A 22,930-nucleotide genomic window follows, 5' to 3' on the forward strand; every position below is an offset into this window, starting at 1 on the left:
ATCGAAAAAACAAGTGTAAATATAATAGATTGTCCTTCTCCTTTAAGTTTTTAAAATCTTATTTGATGGTTGAAGCAAAAGTTATAACAATAGTTGTGGTGCTTAACATATATAGAGGAAATAATGAGACAACTATATTTAAAAGTGAGGAACGTAAAAGGACCTTAAAGGAAGTACAATTTGAATACTCCACTTGAAGTGATAAAACATTTATATCAATAAGTTGTGACGTAAATTATACCACATATGGCAATGCTAAGAAAATATGCAAAACTGTATACTCAAAAATAGTATAGATAAATGAGTTGCAATCCTAAAAATATTTGCAGTAACCTTCAAAAAGGCAAGAAAAGAGAAATGGAGGAATGAGACACAGAGGAAATGAACAGAAAACAAATAACAAAATAGCAGACTTAAATCCTAACATATCAATAATTACTATGTAAATGGTCAAAATATACCAGTTAAAATACAGAGATTATCAGAGTGGATTAAAAATAAAACAAAGCACATGAGACAACCATATGGTATCTATAAGAAATTCACTTCAAACACAATGACTTAGGTAGGGTGAAAGTGAAAGAATGGAAAAAGATATATAATGTTAACATTAATTTTACAAAACGAGGAATGGCTATATTAAAATCAGATAAAGTAGAGTTCAGAGCAAAGTAAATTACTAGGGTCACGGGTGACATTATATAATAATAAAAGAAGTAATCCACCAAGAAGACCTAGTGATCCTAAATGTGCATGCACCAAACAAAAGGGCTTCAAAATGTACGAAATAGAAACTAACAGAACTGAAAGGAGAAATAGACAATTTCACAATTATGACTGGGGACTTCAACACCCCACTATCAACAACTGATAGAAGTAAATACAGAAAATTACCAAGATATAGAAGAAGTGAACAGCTCTATCAGTTAATAAGAGCTAATTGACATCTATTGAACATTCCACTCAACAACTGAAGACTATATATTCTTTTCAAGGGTACATGTCACATTCCTCAAGAGAGACCATACTCAGAGTTGTAAAACAAACCTCAATATTTTTAAAAGATTTTAATTGTAGAGTATGTTCTATGACGATAGTGGAATCAAACTAGAAATTAATAATAGACAAGAGAATATACAAATAATCTGTAGTTCACAGATGCTAAATAAATGATAATCTATGCTTCAAAGATGAAGCGTTATAGGAAAAATATACATGTAACAATGAAAATGAAAATACGACATAGCAAAATTTGTGAGATGCAGCTAAAGCAATGCTGAGAGGAAAGTTTATAGTATTAAATGTTTATTTTAGAAAAGAGGAAAGGTCACAAGTAAATAATCAAAGTTCCTACCTCAATAAACCAGGAAAAGAAGAATAAAATACCCCCAAAACAAGTATAAGGAAATAATAAAAATAAAACAGAAATAAGTAAAATTGAAAATACAGAAATAGAGAAAATAAATAAAAGCTGCTTATTTGAAAAAATTCAATAAAATTGGTACACCTCCAACAACTCTGACAAAGACAAAAGAGAGAAGATGCAAATCAGCAATATCAGAAGTAAAACAAAAAATATTATTATAGATTCTGTAGCCATTAAAAAGTTAATAGAAGAATTTTATGAAAGACTTGAGGGGCCTGCCCAGTGGTGCAGCAGTTAAGTTTGCACATTCCGCTTTGGCGGCCCAGGGTTCGCTGGTTCGGATCCTGGGTGCAGACATGGTACTGCTTGGCAGGCCATGCTGTGGTAGATGTCCCACATGTAAAGTAGAGGAAGATGGGCACGGATGTTAGCTCAGAGTCAACATTCTTTTGCTTCCTCAGCAAAAAAGAGGAGGATTGGCAGCAGATGTTAGCTCAGGGCTAATCTTCCTCAAAAACAAAAACAAAACCTTTACATTCATAAATTTGACAGCTTAGTAGAACAGATCAAAACTACAAACTATCAAAACTCAACCAAGATGAAATAGATAGGGGGCCAGCCCAGTGGCCGAGTGGTTAAGTTCGTGTGCTCTGCTTCAGTGGCCCAGGGTTTCACCAGTTTGGATCCCGGGTGTAGACGTGGCACTGCTCATCAGGCCATGCTGAGGTGGTGTTCCACATAGCACAACCACAGGCACTCACAACTAGGATATACAGCTATGTACTGGGGGTTTTTGGAGAGATGAAGAAGGAAAAAAAAAAAAGATTGGCAACAGATGTTAGCTCAGGTGCCAATCTTTAAAAAAAAAAAGATGAAATAGATAACCTGAATAATCTTATAACCATTAAATAAATTTAATTTGTAATTTAAAAGATCCTCAAAAAGAAATTTCCAGGCTCAGATAGCTTCACCAGAGAATTTTGCCAGAAAGTTAAAGAATTTACACAAATTTTACTCAGTCTCTTGCTGAAAAAGGAAGAGGGAATATTTTCCAACTAATCTATGAGGCCAATATTACCTTGATACCCCAAACAGAAAAAGATAATACAAAAAACCCCCAAAATCAAAAGAAAAACCCCCACAACCAAAAACTATAGACTATTATCTCTCATAAACTTAGATACAAAAATCCTCAACAAAATATTAGAAAGTCAAATTAAAAAATTTACAAAAAGAGTAATATACCATGACTAAGTGGGATTTATTCCAGGTATGCAAGGCTGGTTTGACATTCAAAAATAAATGTTGTAATCCATCATATGAACAGACTAAGGAAGAAAAACTAGGATCATATTAATTAATATAAAAGCATTTTATAAAATTTAGCACCCAATTGTGATTAAAAACTCCCAGCAAATTAGCAATAGAGGGGAACCACCTCAACTCGGTTAAGAACATCCACAAAAAACCTACAGCCAGCATCTGTCGTTCACCATTAAGACCCAATATGTTCCCCCTAAATAAAAGAAAAAGGCAAGGATGTCTGCTCTTACTACTGCTGTGTAACATAGTATTCCAGAGTTCTTACCACCACAATAAGGAAAGAAAAAGAAATAAAACTGTCCTTTTTTGTAGAGGACATGATTGTCTACATAAAAAATCCCAAGGTATCTTTAAAAACAAACCAAAAGCCTCCTAGAACTAATAAGTGAGCTCAGTAAAGTCTCAGGATACAGGATCAAATACAAAAATTAATTACATGTCTATATGCTAACAATTAATATGCAGAAGCTAAAATTAAAAGCATAATGCCATTTATAATAACTCCAAGGAAAATGAAATACTTAGATATGAACTTATCAAAACATATACAGGATATGTATGCTGAAATTTATAAAATGTTAAGGAAAAAGTCTAAGAAGACCTAAGCAAATTGAGATATGTACTGTATTAATGGTTTGAAAGGCTCAACATTGTAGTAAATGTGTCAGTTCTCCTGAAATTGAGCTATAGGTTTAATGAAATTCCTATCAAAATCCCACCAACGGCTTTTATTGACATAAACAAACTTATTATACAATTTTTATGGAAAGGCACAAGACCTATATTAACTAAAACATTCTTTAAAAGAAAGAAAAGAATAAGGTAGGAAGTATCACTCTACTGGTATCAACCCTTATTATATAGCTGCTGTAATCAAGACAGTGTCATATTGTTGGAGAGATAGAGACAGAGATCAATGCAACACAATAGAGAATCCAGAACTACACCCACACAAATATGCCTAACTGATATTTTAGAAAGGTGCAAAAACATTTCAATGGAGGAACGATAGCCTTTTTAATTAAAGGTGCTGGATCAATTGGTCATCCATAGGCAACAAAAATGAACACTGACCTAAACTTCATACCTTAAGCAAAAATTAACTCAAAGTAGATCGTGGACTTAAATGTAAAACTATAAATTTGTTAGCAAAACTATAGGATAAAATCTTCAGAATATAGTGCTAGTAATGACTTTATACAATTGACATTAAAAAGTGTGATCTATAAAAGGAAAGGATGATAAATTGGACTTTCTGATCTGTGAAAGATCCTGTTAAGAGGATGAGAAGACAAGCTACAGACTGTGAGAAAATAATTGTAAAGCATCTATATATCAAGGGATTGGTATCTAGAATCCATAAAGAACTCTCAAGTGAACAATAAAAACAAACCCCAAAACACTCCAAATAGAAAATGAAAGACATGAACAGATATTTACTGAGGAGGATGTATAGATGGCAAATAAGCACACACACAAAAAGATATTCAAAATCATTAGCCATTCGGCAAATGCAAAATAAAACTATGAAATGTCACTGTATACCTATCAGAATTACTACAATAAAAAATAATGACAACACTAAAAGTTGATGGGAATGTAGAGAAACCAGATCATTCATACACTGCTGGTGGGAATTTAAAATGGTACAGTCACTCTGGAAAACAGTTTGGAAGTTTCTTGTACAGCTAAATTGCAACTCCCATATGATGCAGAAATTGCTCCTAGGCAGCATTTATCCCAAAGAGATGAAAACTTAAGTTCATAGAAAAAGCTTGTACATGGATGTTCATAGTTGGCTATTTGTAATAGCCAAAAACTGGAAACAACTCAAATGTTCTTCAACAAGTGAATGGTTAAATAATCTGGTATTTGTTCCATGTCCATACCATGGACTTAGCAATAAAAAGGAACACATTATTGCTAAACCTAACAACTCAGATGGGTCTCCAGAGAATCATGCTGAGTGAAAAAAGCCAATGCCAAAGGTTATGTACCATATGACTATATTTATGTAACATTTGTGAAATGACAAAATTATAGAAATGGGGAGCAATTCATGGTTGCCAGAGGTTAGGGACAGGGACAGAGGCAAGAGATAAGTGAGTGCAGTTATAAAAGTGCAACACAAGGGTGATGGAATTGTTCTGTGTCTTGACTTTGGTAGTGGTCACATAAATCTACATGTGATATAATTACATAGAACTAAATACAGACAGACACATGCACACCAATGAGTGCATATAAAACTGGGAATATCTGGGGGCTGGCCCCGTGGCCGAGTGGTTAAGTTCTCATGCTCTGCTGCAGGCGCCCCAGTGTTTTGTTGGTTTGAATCCTGGGTGCGGACATGGCACTGCTCATCAAAACCACGCTGAGGCAGCGGCCCACATGCCACAACTAGAAGGACTCACAACGAAGAATATACAGCTATGTACTGGGGGGCTTTGGGGAGAAAAAGGAAAAATAATAAAATCTTTAAAAAAAAAACTGGGAATATCTGAGTGAGGTCAATGGATTGTATCAATGTCAATTTCTTGGTTGTGATATGTACTATAGTTATACTAGGCGTTACCCTTAGAGGAAACTGAGTAAAGAGTATAAGGGATTTCTTTATATTATTTCTTATAACTGCATGGAAATCTCAATTATTATAAATGTCAAAAAAAAAAAAAAAAGGACAGTCCCTGGCCTGTAGAGACCATTTGGTAACTGTTGGCCAGTATCATCATCATCATCATCATCATCATCATCATCATCATGACATTGCTGCATAGGCTGGAAGTTTTGAAGCTGCTTTCAGACTTGGGACAGATTTATGTAGCTCTGTCAAAACAGCCACCTCATAAAACATGTTCCCTGAACGTCCATCTCAGACCCTAATGCTGGGAGGGATGCTGCTCAGGAGTGGAGACAGGTTCAGAAGATAGCTTCATGGAGTGAGGAGGTCTGTTGCATACTGTAACCAACTGACTTTTTTATGAACTGAAATTTTATTTTTGTCTTTTATTTTTTGGTTTGGAAGATTGGCCTTGAGCTAACATCCATTGCCAATCTTCCTCTTTTTACTGAGGAAGGTTATCCCTGAGCTAACATCCGTGCCTATCTTCCTCTATTTTGTATATGGGATGCTGCCACAGCTTGGCTTAATGAGCAGTGCATAGTTCTGCACCTGGCATCTGAACCTGTAAACCCCAGGCTGCTGAAGCAGAGCACGTGAACTTAACCACTACACCACCAGGCTGACCCCCAGAGTTTTATTTTAATTTAATATTTGGTCATGTGAAAATAGCTGCATCAGCAATGCCATGTTAAAATGTCACACATCTCATTGCAATTGATTCTTTAGGTTTGGATTCCTCTTGCTGAATTCTCTGTTTAAGGAATCTAAAAGACCACTTTGTTTTTGTTCTAGATGAAAAATATGAGCATAGTAGGCAAAATTGTAGGATGGCCTCCATGACATATGCCTCCTGGTGTTATGTCCATGTTTCAGTTATATTTTATGCAAAAGAGAATTTGCAGATGTAATTAAGGTTGCTGTTCAGCTGACTTTAAGTTAATCAAAAGGGAGATTATCTGGGTGGGCTTAAACTAGTTACCTGAACACTGTAAATTGAGGTCTAGAGATTAGAGACAGAAAAGTCAGAGAAATTCAAACCATAGGGGGATTTTACATGCAAGAAGTGCCCTGTTGCTGGTTTTGACGATGGAGGGCGCTATCTCTTAAGGACCTGAGGGCAGCCTCTAGGAGCTGAGAGCGACACCTGGCCAATAGCCAACAAGAAACTGAATAATGCCAACAACCTGAAGGATTTTGAAAGAGGATCCCAAGTTCCAGGTGGAAACTCGGCCTAACTGACCCCTTGATTTCAGCTTTCTGAGACCTTAAGCAGAGAAACCAATTGCATCATGCTTGGACTTCTGATCTACAGATTGTGAAATAATAAATTCATGTTTTTATAAGCTGCAAAGTTTGTGGTAATTTTTAATATAGCAATAGAAATCCAATACAATGGGTTGATATAAATCTTCATGTTTAAATCCGTGATTTAGTGAGTCCTGTACTAGCAACCAGTTTTGCCTTGTCCACTCAGTGAGCATCTTTGGTGTTATGTAAAAGGAAGAAGATTCTGGCAAGATGGAAGAGTAGGAAGCACCAGGAATCTGTCTCCTCATCTAGACAACAATTGCACTGGCAGAATCTGTCTGATGTAACTCTTTTGGAACTCTGGAGTCTGTTGAAGGCTTGCTACTTCCAGGGGAAGGCTTGAATGGTAAAACGCCATTAATTTTGGTCAATATCAGCTCTTAGCACAGTAGAAGCTATCCATTCCCTACCCCTCAGCCAAATGGTAGGCAGCTGAATATGGGTTCCTGGAGCAGCCTCCACACAGTTTGCAGGAGCCAGGGTGGGCAAAAAGGATCCTGTCTTCCAAATATCCAGGATATGTATTCTGATCGTTGATTACTGCTTCTGAGCTCAGAGATGCAGTCAAAGAATCAGCATCCATTGTGTTTGTACCTTCCCACATTGTTGCAAGCTCCTCCTCCTCTGGCTGAAGTGACTTCCAGGGAAGTTAAAGGGCCATCAGCCCCCTTTTTCCCCACTTCCCTTCATTTTTCTCTTTTCCCCTTTTGAGAGCCAGACATTAAAGACTAGGACATTCAAGAACAACTGCATATACAAGGAAAGTTAGAAAGTGATGGTGCATGCCCAGGGAAAAACACAGACTCAGGAAAGATCTGAAGAGACCTTAAATTTATACCTTAGGCTGATCTTTGGCACAGAGACAGCCTACAACAATAAAAAAAATATTAAAAATAAAAGCACAAGAAAAAAATAGCAAACTCTGGGAAATGAAGGCTCTGATTTCCAGTTATCACATTATGAGATTCAAATGTCCAGTTTTCAACAAAAAAAATCAGAAAGCATGTAGAGAAATAAGAAAGTATGTCCTATTCAAAGGAAAGAAATGAATCAACAGAAACTGTCCCTGAGAAAGACCTGATGGCAAACCTATTAGACAAAGACTTTAAAACAACTGTCTTAAAGACACTCAAAGAGAGCCAGCCCTGATGGCCTCGTGGTTAAAGCTCAGTGCACTCTACTTTGGCGACCCAGGTTTCGTTCCTGGGCATGGAACCACACCATTTGTCTCTCAGTAGCCATACTGTGGCAGTGGCTCACATGGAATAAGCAGAAGGACTTAACAACTAGAATATACAACTATGTATTGGGGCTTTGGGGAGGGGAAAAAAAAAAGAGAGAGGAATTTTGGGAACAGATGTTAACTCAGGGTGAATCTTTCCCAGCAAAAGAAAAAAAACTGCTCAAAGAAAGGAAGATGTGGAGAAAATCAAGTGAATGATGTATGAACAAAGTGGAAATATCAATAAAAAGATAGAAAGCCTAAAAAGAAACCAAAAGGAAATTCTGGAGCTGAAAATTACAATAACTGAAATGAAAAATTCAATAAAAAGAGTTCAAAGGCAGCTTTGAGCTGACAGAAGAGTCAACAAACTTGAAGATAGGACAATGGAAAGTATTGATTCTAAAGAACAGAATGAAAAACGATTGAAGAAAAGTGAATAGAGCCTGATGACCTATGGGACAACATCAAGTAGACCAACACACATATTGTGGGAGACCCAGAAGGGGAAGAGAGAGAGAAAAAGGCAAAGAGAATATTTGAAAAAATAATGGCTGAAATCTTCCAAATTTGTCTAAGGACATGAACAGAAACATCCACAAAGCTCAATGAATTCTGAAAGGGGCACACCAAGACACACTATAATTGAACTTTTGAAATCCGAAGACAAAGAGACTATCTTGAAAGCAAGAGAGAAGTGACTTGTCACTTACAAGAGATCCTAAATAAGATTATAAGCAGATTTCTAATGAGAAACTTTGCAGGCCAGAAGAAAATGGGCCAATATATTCAAAGTGCTAAAAGAAAAATACCTGTGACCCAAGAATTCTATATATTCAACAAAACTGTTCTTCAAGAGTGAGGGAGATATTAAGATAATCCCAGATAAACAAAAGCTGTGGGAGTGCATTAACACTAGACCTGCCCTGCTCAGGGGTATCCTACAGGATGAAATGAAAGGACACCAGGGGGTAATTCGAAGCTGTATGAAGAACTAAAGATCTCAATAAAAGTAAATACATGGAAAATTATAAAAGCTAGTATTATTGTAATAATGGTTTGTAATTCTACTTTTTGTTTTCTACATGATTTAAAAGACTAATATATTTTTTAAAATTATTAGTCTAAAAACTAATGTTATTGTAACTTTGGTTTGTAACTCCGTGTTCTGTTTTCTACATAATTTAAGAGACTAATGCGCTTAAAAGAATTATTAGTTTGTGTTTTGGGGCACACAATGTATAAAAATGTAATTTTGTGGCATCAACAACTGAAAGGAGTGGGGACAGAGCTATGAAAGAGCAGAGTTTTGTATGTTATTGAAGCTAAGCTGGTATGAATTCAAATTAAGTGTTATAACTTAAGAATGGTAAATGTAATCCCCATGGTAACCACAAAGAAAATAGCTATAAATATACACAAAATAAATTGATAAAAGAATTTAAACATTTCACTACAAAAAATCAACTAAGCATGAAAGAAGACAGTAATGCAGGAAATGAGGGACAAAGAAGTTATAAGGTATATAGAAAACAAATAACAAAATGACAGAAGTAAGTCCCTCCTTTTTGCTAATTACTGTAAATGTGGATAGATTAAACTCTCCAAGTTTAATTGGAGATAGAAATTGAAAGATAGAGATTGGCAGAATGGATTTTTTAAAACCCCACAATTTAACTATATGCTGTCTACAGGAGACTCACTTTAGATCCAAAGACGCAAATAGGTTGAAAGTGAAGGGATGGAAAAATACATTCCATGCAAATAGTAACTGAAAGAGAGCAGGGTGGTTATACTAATATCAGAAAAAATAGACTTTAAATCAAAAAAGTTTATGAGAGACAAAGAAAAGCATTATAAATTAATGGAAAGTTCAAAACAACAAGAAGATATAACAATCATAAACTTTTATGTGCCTAATGATAGACCCACAAAATACATGAAGCAAAAACTGACAGAACTAAAGGGAGACGAAGACAGTTCTGCAATAATAGTTGAAGCCTTCAGTATCCCACTCTCAGTAATGGAACAGCCTGAGAGAAGATAAGTGGGGAGATAGAGGACTTAACACAATAAACCAGTGAGATCTAACAGCCATATTCAAAACACTCTGCCTGACAACAGCATATGCATTCGTCTCAAGTGCACATGGGACATTTTCCAGTATAGACTGTATGTTAGCCCACAGATTAAGCCTCGATAGATTTAAACAGATGGATATCATACAAAGTATCTTCCCTGACCATGACAGGATGAAGTTAGAAATCAATAACAGAAGAAAAACAGAAAAATTCACAAATTTATGGAAATTAAACAACACATTCTTAAACAACCAATGTATAAAAACAGAAATCATAAGGGAAATTAGAAAATCCTTAGTAATGAAAATGAAAAACCAACATACCAAAACTTGTGGAATGCAGAGAAAGCAGTACTAAGGGGGAAGTTTATAGCTATAAATGCTTACATTAAAAAACAAGAAAAATTTCAAATCAACATCCTAAGTATGCAACTTAAAGAACTGGAAAGAGAAAAGCTAAACCTAAAGTTAGCACAAGGAGGAAAATAATTAAGATTAGAATAGAAATAAATGAAATAGAGACAGGAAAAACAATAGAGAAAATCAGTGAAATGAAAAGTTTCTTTGAAAAGATCAACAAAATCGACAAATCTTTAACTAGGTGGACTAAGAAACAAAAGAGAGAAAGCTCAAATTACTAAAATTAGAAATGAAATTGGGGACATTACTATTGATTCTACAGAAATAAAAAGAATTCTAAGAGAGTACTATGAACAATTGTATGTCAACAAATTGGTAATTTAGATGAAATAGCCAAATTTCTAGAAACACAAAACCTACTAAGACTAAATTATGAAGAAATAGAAAATCTAAACAGATGTATAACTAATAAGGAGATTGAATCAGTAATCAAAAATCTTCTAACAAAGAAAACCATGGGCTTGATGGTTTCAGTGGTAAAGTTACCAATCATTTAAAGAGGAACTAATACCAGTCTTTCAAAACCTCTTCCTAAAACTGAAGAAAAGGGAACACTTCCTAATTAATTCTATGAGGCCAGCATTACCCGGATACCAAAGCCAGACAAAAACACTAAGGAAAAGAAAAACACTACAGACCAATATCCTTTATGACATTGATGCAAAAGTCCTCAACAAAATGCTGGCAAACCAAATTTTGCAGAATATTAAAAAGATTCTACACTGTGACCAAGTGGGATTTATTCCTGGAATACAAGATGGTTCAACATAAAAAAAAATCAATGTAATACACCATGTTAACAGAATGAAAGGAAAAAACCACACAATCATCTCAATTGATGCAGAAGAAATATTTGACAAAATTCAGCATCCTTTCATGTTAAAAACATTCCAAAAGCTAGGAATAGAAGGAAGCTACCTCAAAATAATAAAAGCCATATATGAAAAACCCACAGTAAACATCATACCCAATGGTGAAAGACTGAAAGCTTTTCCTGTGAGATCAGGAACAAGGCAAGGATGCCCACTTTCACCACTTCTGTTCAACATAGTATTGGAAGTTTTAGAGCAATTAGGCAATAGAAAGAAATGAAAAGGAAGAAGTAAAATTATCTCTGTTTGAAAATGGTATGATCTTATATATAGAAAACCCTAAAGATTCCACAAAAAACTGTTGACACTAATAAATGAATGCAACAAAGTGGCAGGATACAAATTCAACACACAAAATTCAGTTGTATTTCCGTATACTAGTGATGAACAATCTAGAAAGGAAATTAAGAAAACAATTCCATTTACAACAGCGTCAAAAAGAATAAAATACTTAGGAATTAACTTAACCAAGAGGGTGAAAGACTTGTACAATGAACACTGCAAAATATTGCTGAAAGAAATTAAAAATGACATAAATAAACAGAAATACATTCCGTGCTCATGGATTGGGAGACAATATTGTTAAGAAATCAATACTATCCAAAGTGATCTACAGATTCAGTGCAATCCCTATCAAAATCCCAATGATATTTTTTGCAGAAATAGAAAAACCTATCATAAAATTCATATACAATTTCAAAGGGACCCTGAATAGCCAAAACAGTCTTTAAAATGAAGAACAAAGCTGGAATACTCACACTTCCTGATTGCAAAACTTACTACAATGCTATATTAAAACAGTGTGGTACGGGTGTACAGACAGCTATATAGACCAAAGGAACAGAGTAGATAACTCAGAAATAAACCCTTGCATTTATAGTTAAATGATTTTTTATAGGGGTGCTAAGACCATTCAATGGGGAAATGATAGTCTTTTCAACACGTGGTACTGGGGAAGAAAACTAGATATCCACATGCAACATAATGGAGTTGGACCCTTACCTAACACCATATATAAAAAGTAACTCAAAATGGATCAAAGACCTAAATGTAACACTTAAACTCTTAGAAGAAAACATGGACAAAAGTGTCACAGCATTGGCAATGATGTCTTGGATATGACACCAAAGGCAGAGGCAATAAAAGAAAAAATAAACAAATTGGACTTCATGAAAATTTTAAAAATTGTGCATCAAAAGACAATATCAGCAGAGTAAAAAGGCAACCCACAGAATGGAAGATATTTGTAAATTGTATAACTGGTAAGGAATTAATACACAAATATATAGAGACTTAAAACTCAACAACAAAAATCAATCTGATTCAAAAATTGGCAAAGAACTTGAATAAACATTTCTCCAAAGAAGATATACAGATGGCAAAATAAAAAACACATGAAAAGATCACTCAACATCATTGATCATTAGGGAAAGGCAAATCAAAACTATAATGAGATACCACCTTACACCCATTAGGATGGCTATTGCCAAAAAAACCCAGAAAATAGCAAGTGTTGGCCAAGATGTGTAGAAACTCTTGTGCGCTGTTGGTGGGAATGTGAAACGGTACAGCTACTGTGGAAAACAGTATGGTGGTTCCTCAAAAATTACAAATAGAACTACCACATGATCCAGCAATCCCACTTCTGGGCATATACCCAAAAGAATTGAAAGCAGAGTGTCAAAGGGATATTTGTACACTCATGTTCAAAGCAGCGTTATTCACAATAGCTAAAATGTGTAAGCAACTCAAGAATCCATCAGTGGATGGTTGGATAAGCAAAATATGATATATATATATATATGTATACACAATGGAATATTACTCAGTTTTAAAGAGGAATGAAATTCTGACGTATGCTACAACGTGGAGGAACCTTGAGGACATTATACTAAGTGAAATAAGCCAATCACAAAAAGACAAATACTGTATGATTTCACTTATATGAAGTATCTAGGGTAGTCAAAGTAAGAGACAGAAAGTGGAATGGTAGTTGTCAGGGGCTGGGGTAGGAGGGAATGGAAAATTATTTAATAGATATAGTTTCAGTTTTCCAAGATGAAAAGAGTCTCAGAGATGGATGATGGTGATGGTTGCACAACATTATGAAGGTATTTAATACTACTGCACTATGCACTTAAAAATTGGGTAAGATAGTAAATGTTATGTTTTGTATATTTTACCACAATAAAATAAAGGAAAAGACAAGGTATTCTGAAGCATTGTGAGAGATTAGCAGGCCTACAAATTCATTCCTCCCAAGCAACCTATTTCTTTTTTTAAATATCCAATCTGTCATGGAATGATATATGGTTCAACCGTGTATGATCACAGTGTGGTTCTGGCCACATGTGACACGTGAGTTCAAAAACATCTCCATTTGTCTATACACTATTCAAGGTGACAAGTCCATCAATCATGTTCTTGAATATTGGTGTGATATGAAGTCACCTGTGATTTCTGCTATCTTATCACAGACTGAAGAGTTGCATGGACCACGTTTGGACAAGTGTCTGAGTTAAACCTTAGCCAGTAGGCCTGTAGGAACTTGAGAGAAAGAGGAAGTTCAGAGAACTTGTTTCAGGATGGTACAGTTTGCTGATTCTGGAGCTAACACCATGGCTCTCTCTGGGTATTATGGATATGGGTCCTTTTTTTGGGCTACTTGTACTCTGAACTTTCTTCTGATCTTATGAGGGATCTCTCACAATGGAAGGTAAAAATGTCAACATTTGGTTTCTCAGCCTCCCTGGCAGTCGGGCTGTGTGCCTTAGCTGAGCTCTGCTCATTAGGTGTATCTGCCCGAGAGTTGTTGGGATGTTGGGAATGTGAGAGACTCTCTGCTGCAGTGATTGCGAGGTCAAGGCCATGGGCACCACAACTGGAGGGCTAGCAGTGGGGTTGAGTGGTCAGTTGCAACTGGGTTGGTGCTATGAACCTCAGTTTCTGGTATTTAGCAGCTGGGCAACAGCATCTGCACTAGACCAATTGCATCAGCACTTTGGATGTTGTTCCACGCTGTTTCCCCTGACCCTGGTTCTCCAGCCTTTCTGGTGGTTTTGTGAATCCCCCTCTTTTTCTGCTTAAACCAGACTGAGTTGTTTCTGTTGATTCAGCTAATAACTTTGATACCCTAGATGTGGATAACACAAAATATAGAGATATGTGTTATGGAGAAAAGTAATTTTTTTAGTAACTGAATTTCAGAACGCTATAAAGAAAACAACCAAAAAGATACCTTTGGGCAATATTTGAAAGCATAAATATGCCTAAGCGTATTTTAGGTACTCTGTGGCTATATGGAGACCTTCTCCATTGCTTTTAATTTCTTCTTTGTAGAATGCCAGGGCTGAAGGGACTCAACTATCAGCTGCTCTGGTCTTCTCTTTTATCCAAGACACTCTTTTTAGGGTTCCTTCTTTCCTTCTTTCATTCATTCAATAAATAAATGTGTGGTGTTGTCAACCCAGTTGGGTGCTCTGGCCAGAAATACAGCAGTGAGTATGACAGAGCTCTTGTCTTAATGGAGCCCTCGGCCATGTTGTGGAGACAGACAAAGAAAGGGGCAATTTTAAAAGTGTGTGGAAAGTGCAGAGAAGGAGACTTAGCCTAGGCTTGTGGGGGTCAGAGAAGGCTTCCTGGAGGAGGAATATGTTGATAACTAAAGGTTTGAGTAGGACTCAACAGGTGAAAAATTAGGGTGGGAAGATGTTCCAAGCAGAGGAAGTGGATAGGCAAATATGGGGAGGCTGTACAAGAGCCTGGTCCTGGGAGGCAGCAGGAGTGGTTTGGCAAGGCTGGGGCTTGGCTGCGGGATGGATAGTGGACGTTCAGGTGCGCCTTCCTGTGGAGGACCTCATGTAAGATGACAGGGAGTTTTGGCTTCATCTGGAGGGCAATGAGGAGTCACTGAAGAGTTCTGAGACAGGAAGTCAGACAGTCAGATCTGTGTAATAGGAAAGTTACTCGGCTGCAGCTTGGAGACCAAATGAGAGAGGAAGCAGATGTGGAGTCAAAGAGGCTGCCGCTGTCTAGTCAATGACCACTCTCACACTGGGGACTAAGCCTGTGTGAAAACTCCCACAAAAGCTCCCTCTGGGCATTGGCCCTCCTCAGGCTTGGCAGGCCTGGAGCTTCAGAAGTCAGCTTGAAACCATTAGGATTAGGGCTTTCCGGTGACCTCCAGGGCCTGAGCTCTCCTCAACCCCTACCCCCTCTCCAGTGGTCTGCTCTGGAAGGTACATGTATTGCTTCAGCAAAACTGACTCCTTCTGAGTCTGCCCAACCCTGATGGACAGGCAGCTCAGTTCAAGGGCAAAGACAACCCTGTGCTCAGGCCCATCTCTTATTTTGTCAAGTCACAGAGACCAGTGAGTTGTCTGTGTTGCTAAGGTGGATTCCATTTTTTGCAGCCTGTGAAATTTCTCAAGAAGTCCTCACTTTACACCCCAAACCTCCCCATCCTAACCCTGGTTTTCAATTTGCTAATTTTCCAACACCTGCTATTTGAACCTTGTACAACCTCACCATTTGAAGAAAAAGGTTCCAAACACCTTTTTCTTGTAAACGTCATAGTCATTTGTGAACACGAGAAAGCTGTATAATACATATTTTTAAAGATACAGAATTTTACATTTACTCCAGTCTCCTAAAATTTAAATTTTAACAATTGAGTCTTGGAGTAACAGAGGAGTATTTCCTCCTGTAACGAGTCCTTTTAAAAAACAAGCTTACTGTTCAAAACACATTTAAAGAACCGTTCTGGTATTTTGTAGTTAGTCTTAAATATCTTTTATTTTGTTTATTATGCTCAAGGAAAACAAGTTGGCAGATGCAGGAAAGTATAAAGAAGGAAAGTAAAATCATTCATCACACCATTACCAAATAAGGATATTTTAGTGAGTTCCTTTTTATATATATTTTTGTTCTATGCAAGAATTTTTCTTTTACAAAGAAATGTCATATTATTTTACATTCTGCTTTTTTCCTGCATATCGTTCTACTATTTCCATTTAGTTAACAACTGTATGCAAACATGATTTTAAATACTTGCATAATGGTTTAAATTTACCAACAGTCTGTAATTGCTGGTAACTTGGACAATTTAGTTTTAAGTAGGCATTTGTGTTATTTATTTATTTACTATTTACTCATGTATGTAATATTTATTATTTTAATATAGAAATAAAAACTAAAATTAACCCATAATCTCACTGACCAGATAATCCTGGTTGGCATTAAAGATGAATAACACCCACAAGGTTATAAAGTTCAAGCAGAAAACTACAGAAATGTACAAAATTGAAAAACAAAAGTTCTCTTCCACCTCCTGAACCCTAGACCCTTTCCCCAAAGTTAAACACTGTTAAAACTTCTGTGATTTTTTTTTCCAGAAAAAAAATGTATTTCAGTAGCCACATATGTGCACATGCAGAATGGTTTGGTGAATATAGTCTCTTGTGTAAATAAAAAAATAGATCTATAGACACACATTTATCTTTTTTTATTTACACGAGAGACTATATTCACCAAACCGTTCTTTCACCTTGTATTTGTTAAGAATCATTCTTGGCAATCTTGGTGCAACATTTCTTCAAGTGGTGCATCCCTAGCTCTACAAATGTCTCCAATTCCAGTTCTTTTTTTCTTTTTTTTTTTGAGGAAGATTAGCCCTGAGCTAACTGCTGCCAATCCTGCTCTTTTCACTGAGGAAGACTGGCCCTGAGCTAATATCCGTGCCCATCTTCCTCTACTTTATATGTGGGACACCTGCCTCAGCATGGCATGCCAAGCGGTGCCATGTCTGCACCCGGGATCTGAACCAGTGAACCCCCGGCCGCCGAAGCTGAACCTGCGGACTTAACCACTTTGCCACCGGGCCGGCCCCCTGAATTCCACTTCTGTTAGTCATTCTTGTCTCTGGTACCCTTGGCTCTTCTGCTGGGCACTTAGATGTGAGATAAATAGATATGTCACTTGTATGTCCCCAGATCTCACCTGCCTACATTTCTCCAGCTCTTAGCTACTACCTGCGTACAGTAGGACCCCTGACCCTCAACCTCTTCAGTCTTACTGGTTATTTGGGGAGGCCCGAGGGAGTCTTACACAGGTTCACAGCCAGTCTTCTTTAGCCTCTATTTCCAGTGCCCAAAGTCCCTTGAAATCAGCGTCTACCACTGCCCCAGGGCTGAAGCCCTGAGAGAAAGTCCTCTCTGTCCTGTCCAGGGCACTGTCTCCCAGGGTGGACAGGGGCTGCTTAATCTGTTTGCTTGGAACCATATGGATTTGCACAGATATGTGTACACAGATATGTCTGTGGATTTGGTTGTACTCAAAATAATAACACACACTCTGTGTGAAGAATCAGTCCTCTCAGTTGCTGGCTGCTTCTGTATAATGACTGCCATTCTGACACGTAACCATCCATATCCTTGCACACTCCTCTGTTTGCTTATGGTGGGATGTAACCACGTGAACCCTTGTCTGGAGTGGAGGAAGCCTTTGTTTTGACTGCAGGTGATTATGCCTTTTGAGTTCCTGTGTTTTTGATAGAGGGGCAGTGAGCTCTTACAGTGGTAGGTGGGTATGAATACATTGCATTTTGATGAAGGAGAAGGATAATTATTTGACCTATAGCCTGAGTTTCCAGGATGTCTGTCTCAAGGCAGAAAACATGTCTTATTGAAAAGGTACATAGGCAAAAAAGGAAGGAAGAAGGACGGAAGGAAGGAAAGAAAGAGGAAATGTCCATCTCTGTTAGCCTACGTCCATTGGAACCACTGGAAAAATTAGCTGAGTCCCATGTCTTGCTGTTGACGGTCAGCAGGGTCACTGCCTTTGCATTCAGAGCTATTTTGCTGCTGCTACTGTTGCCACCTCCACTGTCACCCTCTCCTCCTCCTCATTATTGCTGCTACTACTGCCGTTATTTGTACTGCCATTCAAGATTCATGCTAAATGAGAAAAGTAATCCAAAAATTTGTTTGAGTCACTCATTGTGAAACATGCATTTGGAATGATTTCCTGAGAAAGCCTGGGTGCAGAATACAAATATTTTGAATGGACTTATCTTAGAGTTGTACTGCTTTTTTTCCTTGTCATTTTAAAACCCTTAATATGAGTAAATTGTTTGTACAGTGGAGCTTTTTTTTTAATCTTTAGATAAGAAATACGTGGTTTGAAAGCAGAGAATAAAAACATGAGCGATAGTGTAGGCAATGCCCAGGAGAAGGTCCTTGCTGCTGTTCATGGGCAGGCGTTATAATCAGCTATTTGGCGTGTTTATTTCAGGCTGCAGATAGTGGATAAAAGTGGCTGGTTGGTTGCCAGCACATGACTTAGTTGCCAAATGGAGTGTTTAGTACTTGCTACATTTGATTTATATCACAAGTTCTTCCCATTAACAGTCTACTGGTGATAACCTACTTGGCTTTTCATGTGGTTACTTTGAAACAAGCACTTGACAACATTTCGCATATCACAAAGTTTAATACTGAATAAAGGAGTGAGTGAATGACTACATAGGTTCTGCCATATACTGATATGATACTTGGTGCAGAATGGGCACCTGACAGACCCAATGTCTGCTTGTTGAATGAAGAAATCCTACATGACGCATTTCTCTGATGCACTGTACCAAGGTTAGGTTTATGGACTTGAGACCTAGATAGAATTAGACAGAGATAATAGTGCTTATATATCTGAAGGGCTTGCATTTGTATAAAGGGAGATATTCCACTCATCTATGTCGCCATTTAAACGCAAAGTTGAGTTACGTGGAAGAATGATGGTCTCATCAAAGTGGCCTTGGTTCTAAGTCAGCGTAACCTCGTAATATTGACAATATCCATAATCTTGGGTCTATTTTTTTTAAACAGGTCCTCTTCAGGAATTTTGGCCTTGGATATGGAATAACGTATATATTAAATATGGTGATCTTTATTTTCAGATTGAAAATTTGCAAGAACAACTTAGGGATAAAGACAAGCAACTGACCAATCTGAAGGACAGAGTGAAGTCCTTGCAGACGGATTCCAGTAACACAGATACTGCACTAGCAACACTCGAGGAGGCCTTGTCAGAGAAGGTGAGCTTGGACTGAAAAGGGGGCATATCAGGATTTGGGAAACATGGCTGGGAGGAGATGATCCAAATGCAATTAAATGTGCCTGCTTTTCTCTATGTGCTCACACTACCCTCAGTCCCCGCTAGGCCTCCCACTCCCATGCTAGCCCTCTTCACCAGACTTGGCACACTGAAGCCAGGGGCAATTTTTGGCAATGCAAACCTGTTCAAATCACCCTTGGCCCTGCTTAAAAACCTTCACTAGCTTGTCATTATTCTTAGGATGATTAAAGACTGAAATCCTTAACCTGGCCAATAGGTTAACCTGGCCCTTCATCTGATCTGGCTCTTACCTGATCAACCACCTCTCTGCCTGCCTGCCTCACTCCTCCCTCCCTTCTATCCTCCTTTCTTCTTTCCTTCTCTCCCTTTTATTCTTCCTCTCTTTCTTCCTTCTTTCCTTCCTTCCTTCCTTCCTACCTTCTCTCCCTCCCTCCCTTCCCACCCTCCTTCCTTCCTTTCTTCCCACCTTCCTTCCCTCTTTCCTTCCTTCCTTCCTTCCTTCTTTCCTTCTTTCCTTCTTTCCTTTTCAGCCTCACCCACCATCTCTCTTCCTTTGTTTTCTGAGTTCTAGCTATGCTGGCCTTCTAGATTTTTGAGTGCACCACGTTCCCTTCCACCTCGGACCCTTTGCACATGCTGTTTCTGAGCCAAGAATGTTCTTTACTCTCTGCAGATTTAATTCCTCTTCTTCTGAGAGCTCAGTTTCCTGAGAAGCTGTATGGCACAGTAGTCAAGACTGTGGATATTGGAGCCATACTGCCTGGCTTCAAATCCTAGATTTGACATTTGCTACTTTGGACAAGTTACTTAACCTTTCACTTCCTCAGTTTTTTATTTGTAAAAGGGGATAATAATGGTACCTACCTCAGTGGATTATATTTGGAGAACATGCATTAATATATGGAAACTGTTCAGAACAGTAGGTATAATAAGTTATACCTATTGTTATTATTATTATTATTTTATTAATCATTTCCTCAGAGGAGGCTGCTAGGTGAAATCCTCCATTATGTTCTCATGAATACTGTGCACTTCCCAGAACTCTTGTATTGATTGAATAATCCTAACTGTTCATTTATCTGTTTTTGTGTGATTAATTGGTCTTTTCTGCCAGACTCCAAGCCCAAGCAACACACCCATATTTGTGTATTATTTGTGTGTGTTAGCTTGCCCTCCCCAGGTGCCTAGCACAATACCTGCATGGGGCAGTGCTCAGTGGATATTGATTGAGTGAGACCCCGCCACAGGACAAGCACTGCTATGGGCACAGAGAAGGGAATGAGTGAAAATACTGGCTCTCATGGAGATTAGGTTCTAATGGGGGTGAAGGACAGACAGACAGTAAATAAGTAAAATACATGGGATTTCAGAGGGCAAATAACTCTCTTTCCCAGGGCCTCAATTTTCCCATTTGTGGAGTAGGGGAATTAGATTAAATGGCTCCCAGGTTCCCTAAGCCAGCATATCTTAAAGAAGGCTTCTTTACTTCTACTTCAGAATCACGAGGAGGTGCCTGTTGAAAATTAAATTATTAGGCCCTATCTTTACCTACTGAATCAGAATCTTGAGCAGGGTCTGGGCATCTGCACTTTAGCAAGTTCCGCAGGTCACTGTCATGTACACTCTATTATGAAAAACATTGCTCTATGCTAAAAATATAGAAGCTAAAAAAGAGCCATATTCTATGGCTAGATAGTCTGCATGTTCCTGTTAAAACTTAGAAGATTATAACTTTAGGATTAAATTATAAGACAAAAGATTTTATTTGAAGATTTATAAGAATAAATATGATGATTTTTCAGGAAAAGATAATCTTCTTTTTTCAATTTTCGAGAATTTATCACCAAAGCTTTCTATAGTAATTTTGTTTGTAAAATTTGAATGAGGGAGTGTTGGTTCACAAACCGTTCGTGGTTATGTAGCCCTTTTGCAGTTTTTGGGTGATATGATGTCAGCCTATTTGTACCTCTTGATTTCTTTCTCCAAATTTATGGAAGTAAACATATATAATTTCATGTCAAGGATTCTTGGCAGGATTTTATCATTTTTTCCCCGGCCTTATTAAGATTTGATTGATTCTAGTTTAAGTCCCCAAACAATTCCCAAATCTGAAACTCCTCCTTTTATTTAGGCTCTTCCTTTGAGACCTAGGGGATGACCCGGAAGACAAGGTGACTTCTGTGGAAGTTTGGTCCCCTCAGACTGTCTCTGCTACTTGATGATTGCATCACGTGGGGCCTCTCAGTAGCTTATCTTCAAAGTGCACGTTTAAATTAGCTGACCTCTAAGTTCCATTCTCGTTTGGAACTACTGTGATAATAATTATTCTGTCTGCTGATGTGCAGTCTCAGACATGTGAAATCTGAATGGGACCATAGATGAGGAGTGGAGAGCTTAGATGCCTTGAAGGGCCAGGCAGGGAACAAAAATGAGGAAAGTGAGTTTGGTGTGATGCAGCAGGGACTGCTGACATCTATGGCAACCTAGAGAGTCCTTGACCTGTCTCAAAACATTTACGTGCCGATTTCTAAAAATTATGATCTCAAGCCAAACAAAATAGCTCTGTGGGCCAGCTTTGGCCTGTGAGGTGTTAGTTTCCAAACCTTATTTGCATCTGAGTTTTAGCCTTTCACAGTCATGAAGAATAAAAGTAAACACAGAGCAATTTATTTGGAGGGAATTTTCAAAAGGTGCCACAATCAGAATGCTGGTGAATTTGGCCAGTACAGATAAAAGCATTGGGTAAGAACTGGCAAGGTTCTCTATCATGGGACAAAGAAGACTAGGTTTACTTTAAGTATTTATTCCAGTGGGTATCAAACTTCTGTGTGTATCCAAATAATCTTATCATCTCAGGAGCTTCTTAAAATACAGTTTTCTGGGTCCCATGTCGTAGTGATTCTGATTCACTGCTCCCCTGTGGGGTCAGGAATGTGTGCTTTTTGACAAGCATTCCCAGTGATTCTGATGCAAGTAAGTGGTTGGAAGACCTCACTTTGAGAAACACTAAATCCATGCTCTGTCATTTGAAAGATGGGAAATGGGTTTAGTGATGAGAAATGACTTGCCCAGAAATGAAATTTTTGGACATGTGCAGCCCCACTTCCCATTTCTGGGTCCTGAGCAGACATCATTAATCGACTATGGCACAAGCTAACTTCTCAACCCAGCACTCCAGGAAGCCACTTCTACTCTAAGTTGGCCCGTGGTTGGGACTTTTTTTACCTCCCCTGGACTAATCCAAGGCCACCCATTTACAGGTGATGGAATGAGACTAAAAGTCAAACCTTCTGATCTTTGTGCTTTTGACAGCATCACAATCTCCTTTAATGGCCTTTCCTTTACCAGTTCCTTTTTTTTCTGAGGAAAATTAGCCCTGAGCTAACATCTGTGCCAATCTTCCTCCACTTTTTATGTGGGTCGCCACCACAGCATGGCTGATAAGTGGTGCAGGTCTGTGCCAGAGATCCAAACCTGTGAACCCGGGCTGCCAAAGTGGAGCACGCTGAACTTAACCATTATGCCACAGGGCTGGCCCCCACAAGTTCCATTTTTATCTACATTTAATTGAACAGATCCTCGGGATAAG

At 37.8% G+C, this 22,930-nt stretch overlaps 1 protein-coding gene across 31 annotated transcripts in view; it reads left to right on the forward strand.

The window, feature by feature from the left end:
• Positions 1–22,930, forward strand: part of ERC2 (ELKS/RAB6-interacting/CAST family member 2) — a 904,903-nt gene that overhangs the window by 393,960 nt on the left and 488,013 nt on the right. For all 31 annotated transcript variants that reach the window (XR_011526912.1, XR_011526913.1, XR_011526902.1 and 28 more), the window contains one exon: positions 19,163–19,300. Coding sequence is in view for 16 of the 31 variants with exons in the window: in XM_070574931.1 (XP_070431032.1) it covers positions 19,163–19,300 (138 nt within the window). In the remaining 15 variants the exon portion in view is untranslated. The remainder of the gene's footprint in view (positions 1–19,162; positions 19,301–22,930) is intronic.

Source organism: Equus przewalskii, chromosome 15 (genome assembly GCF_037783145.1).
Source record: "Equus przewalskii isolate Varuska chromosome 15, EquPr2, whole genome shotgun sequence".
NCBI classification, from domain to species: domain Eukaryota; kingdom Metazoa; phylum Chordata; class Mammalia; order Perissodactyla; family Equidae; genus Equus; species Equus przewalskii.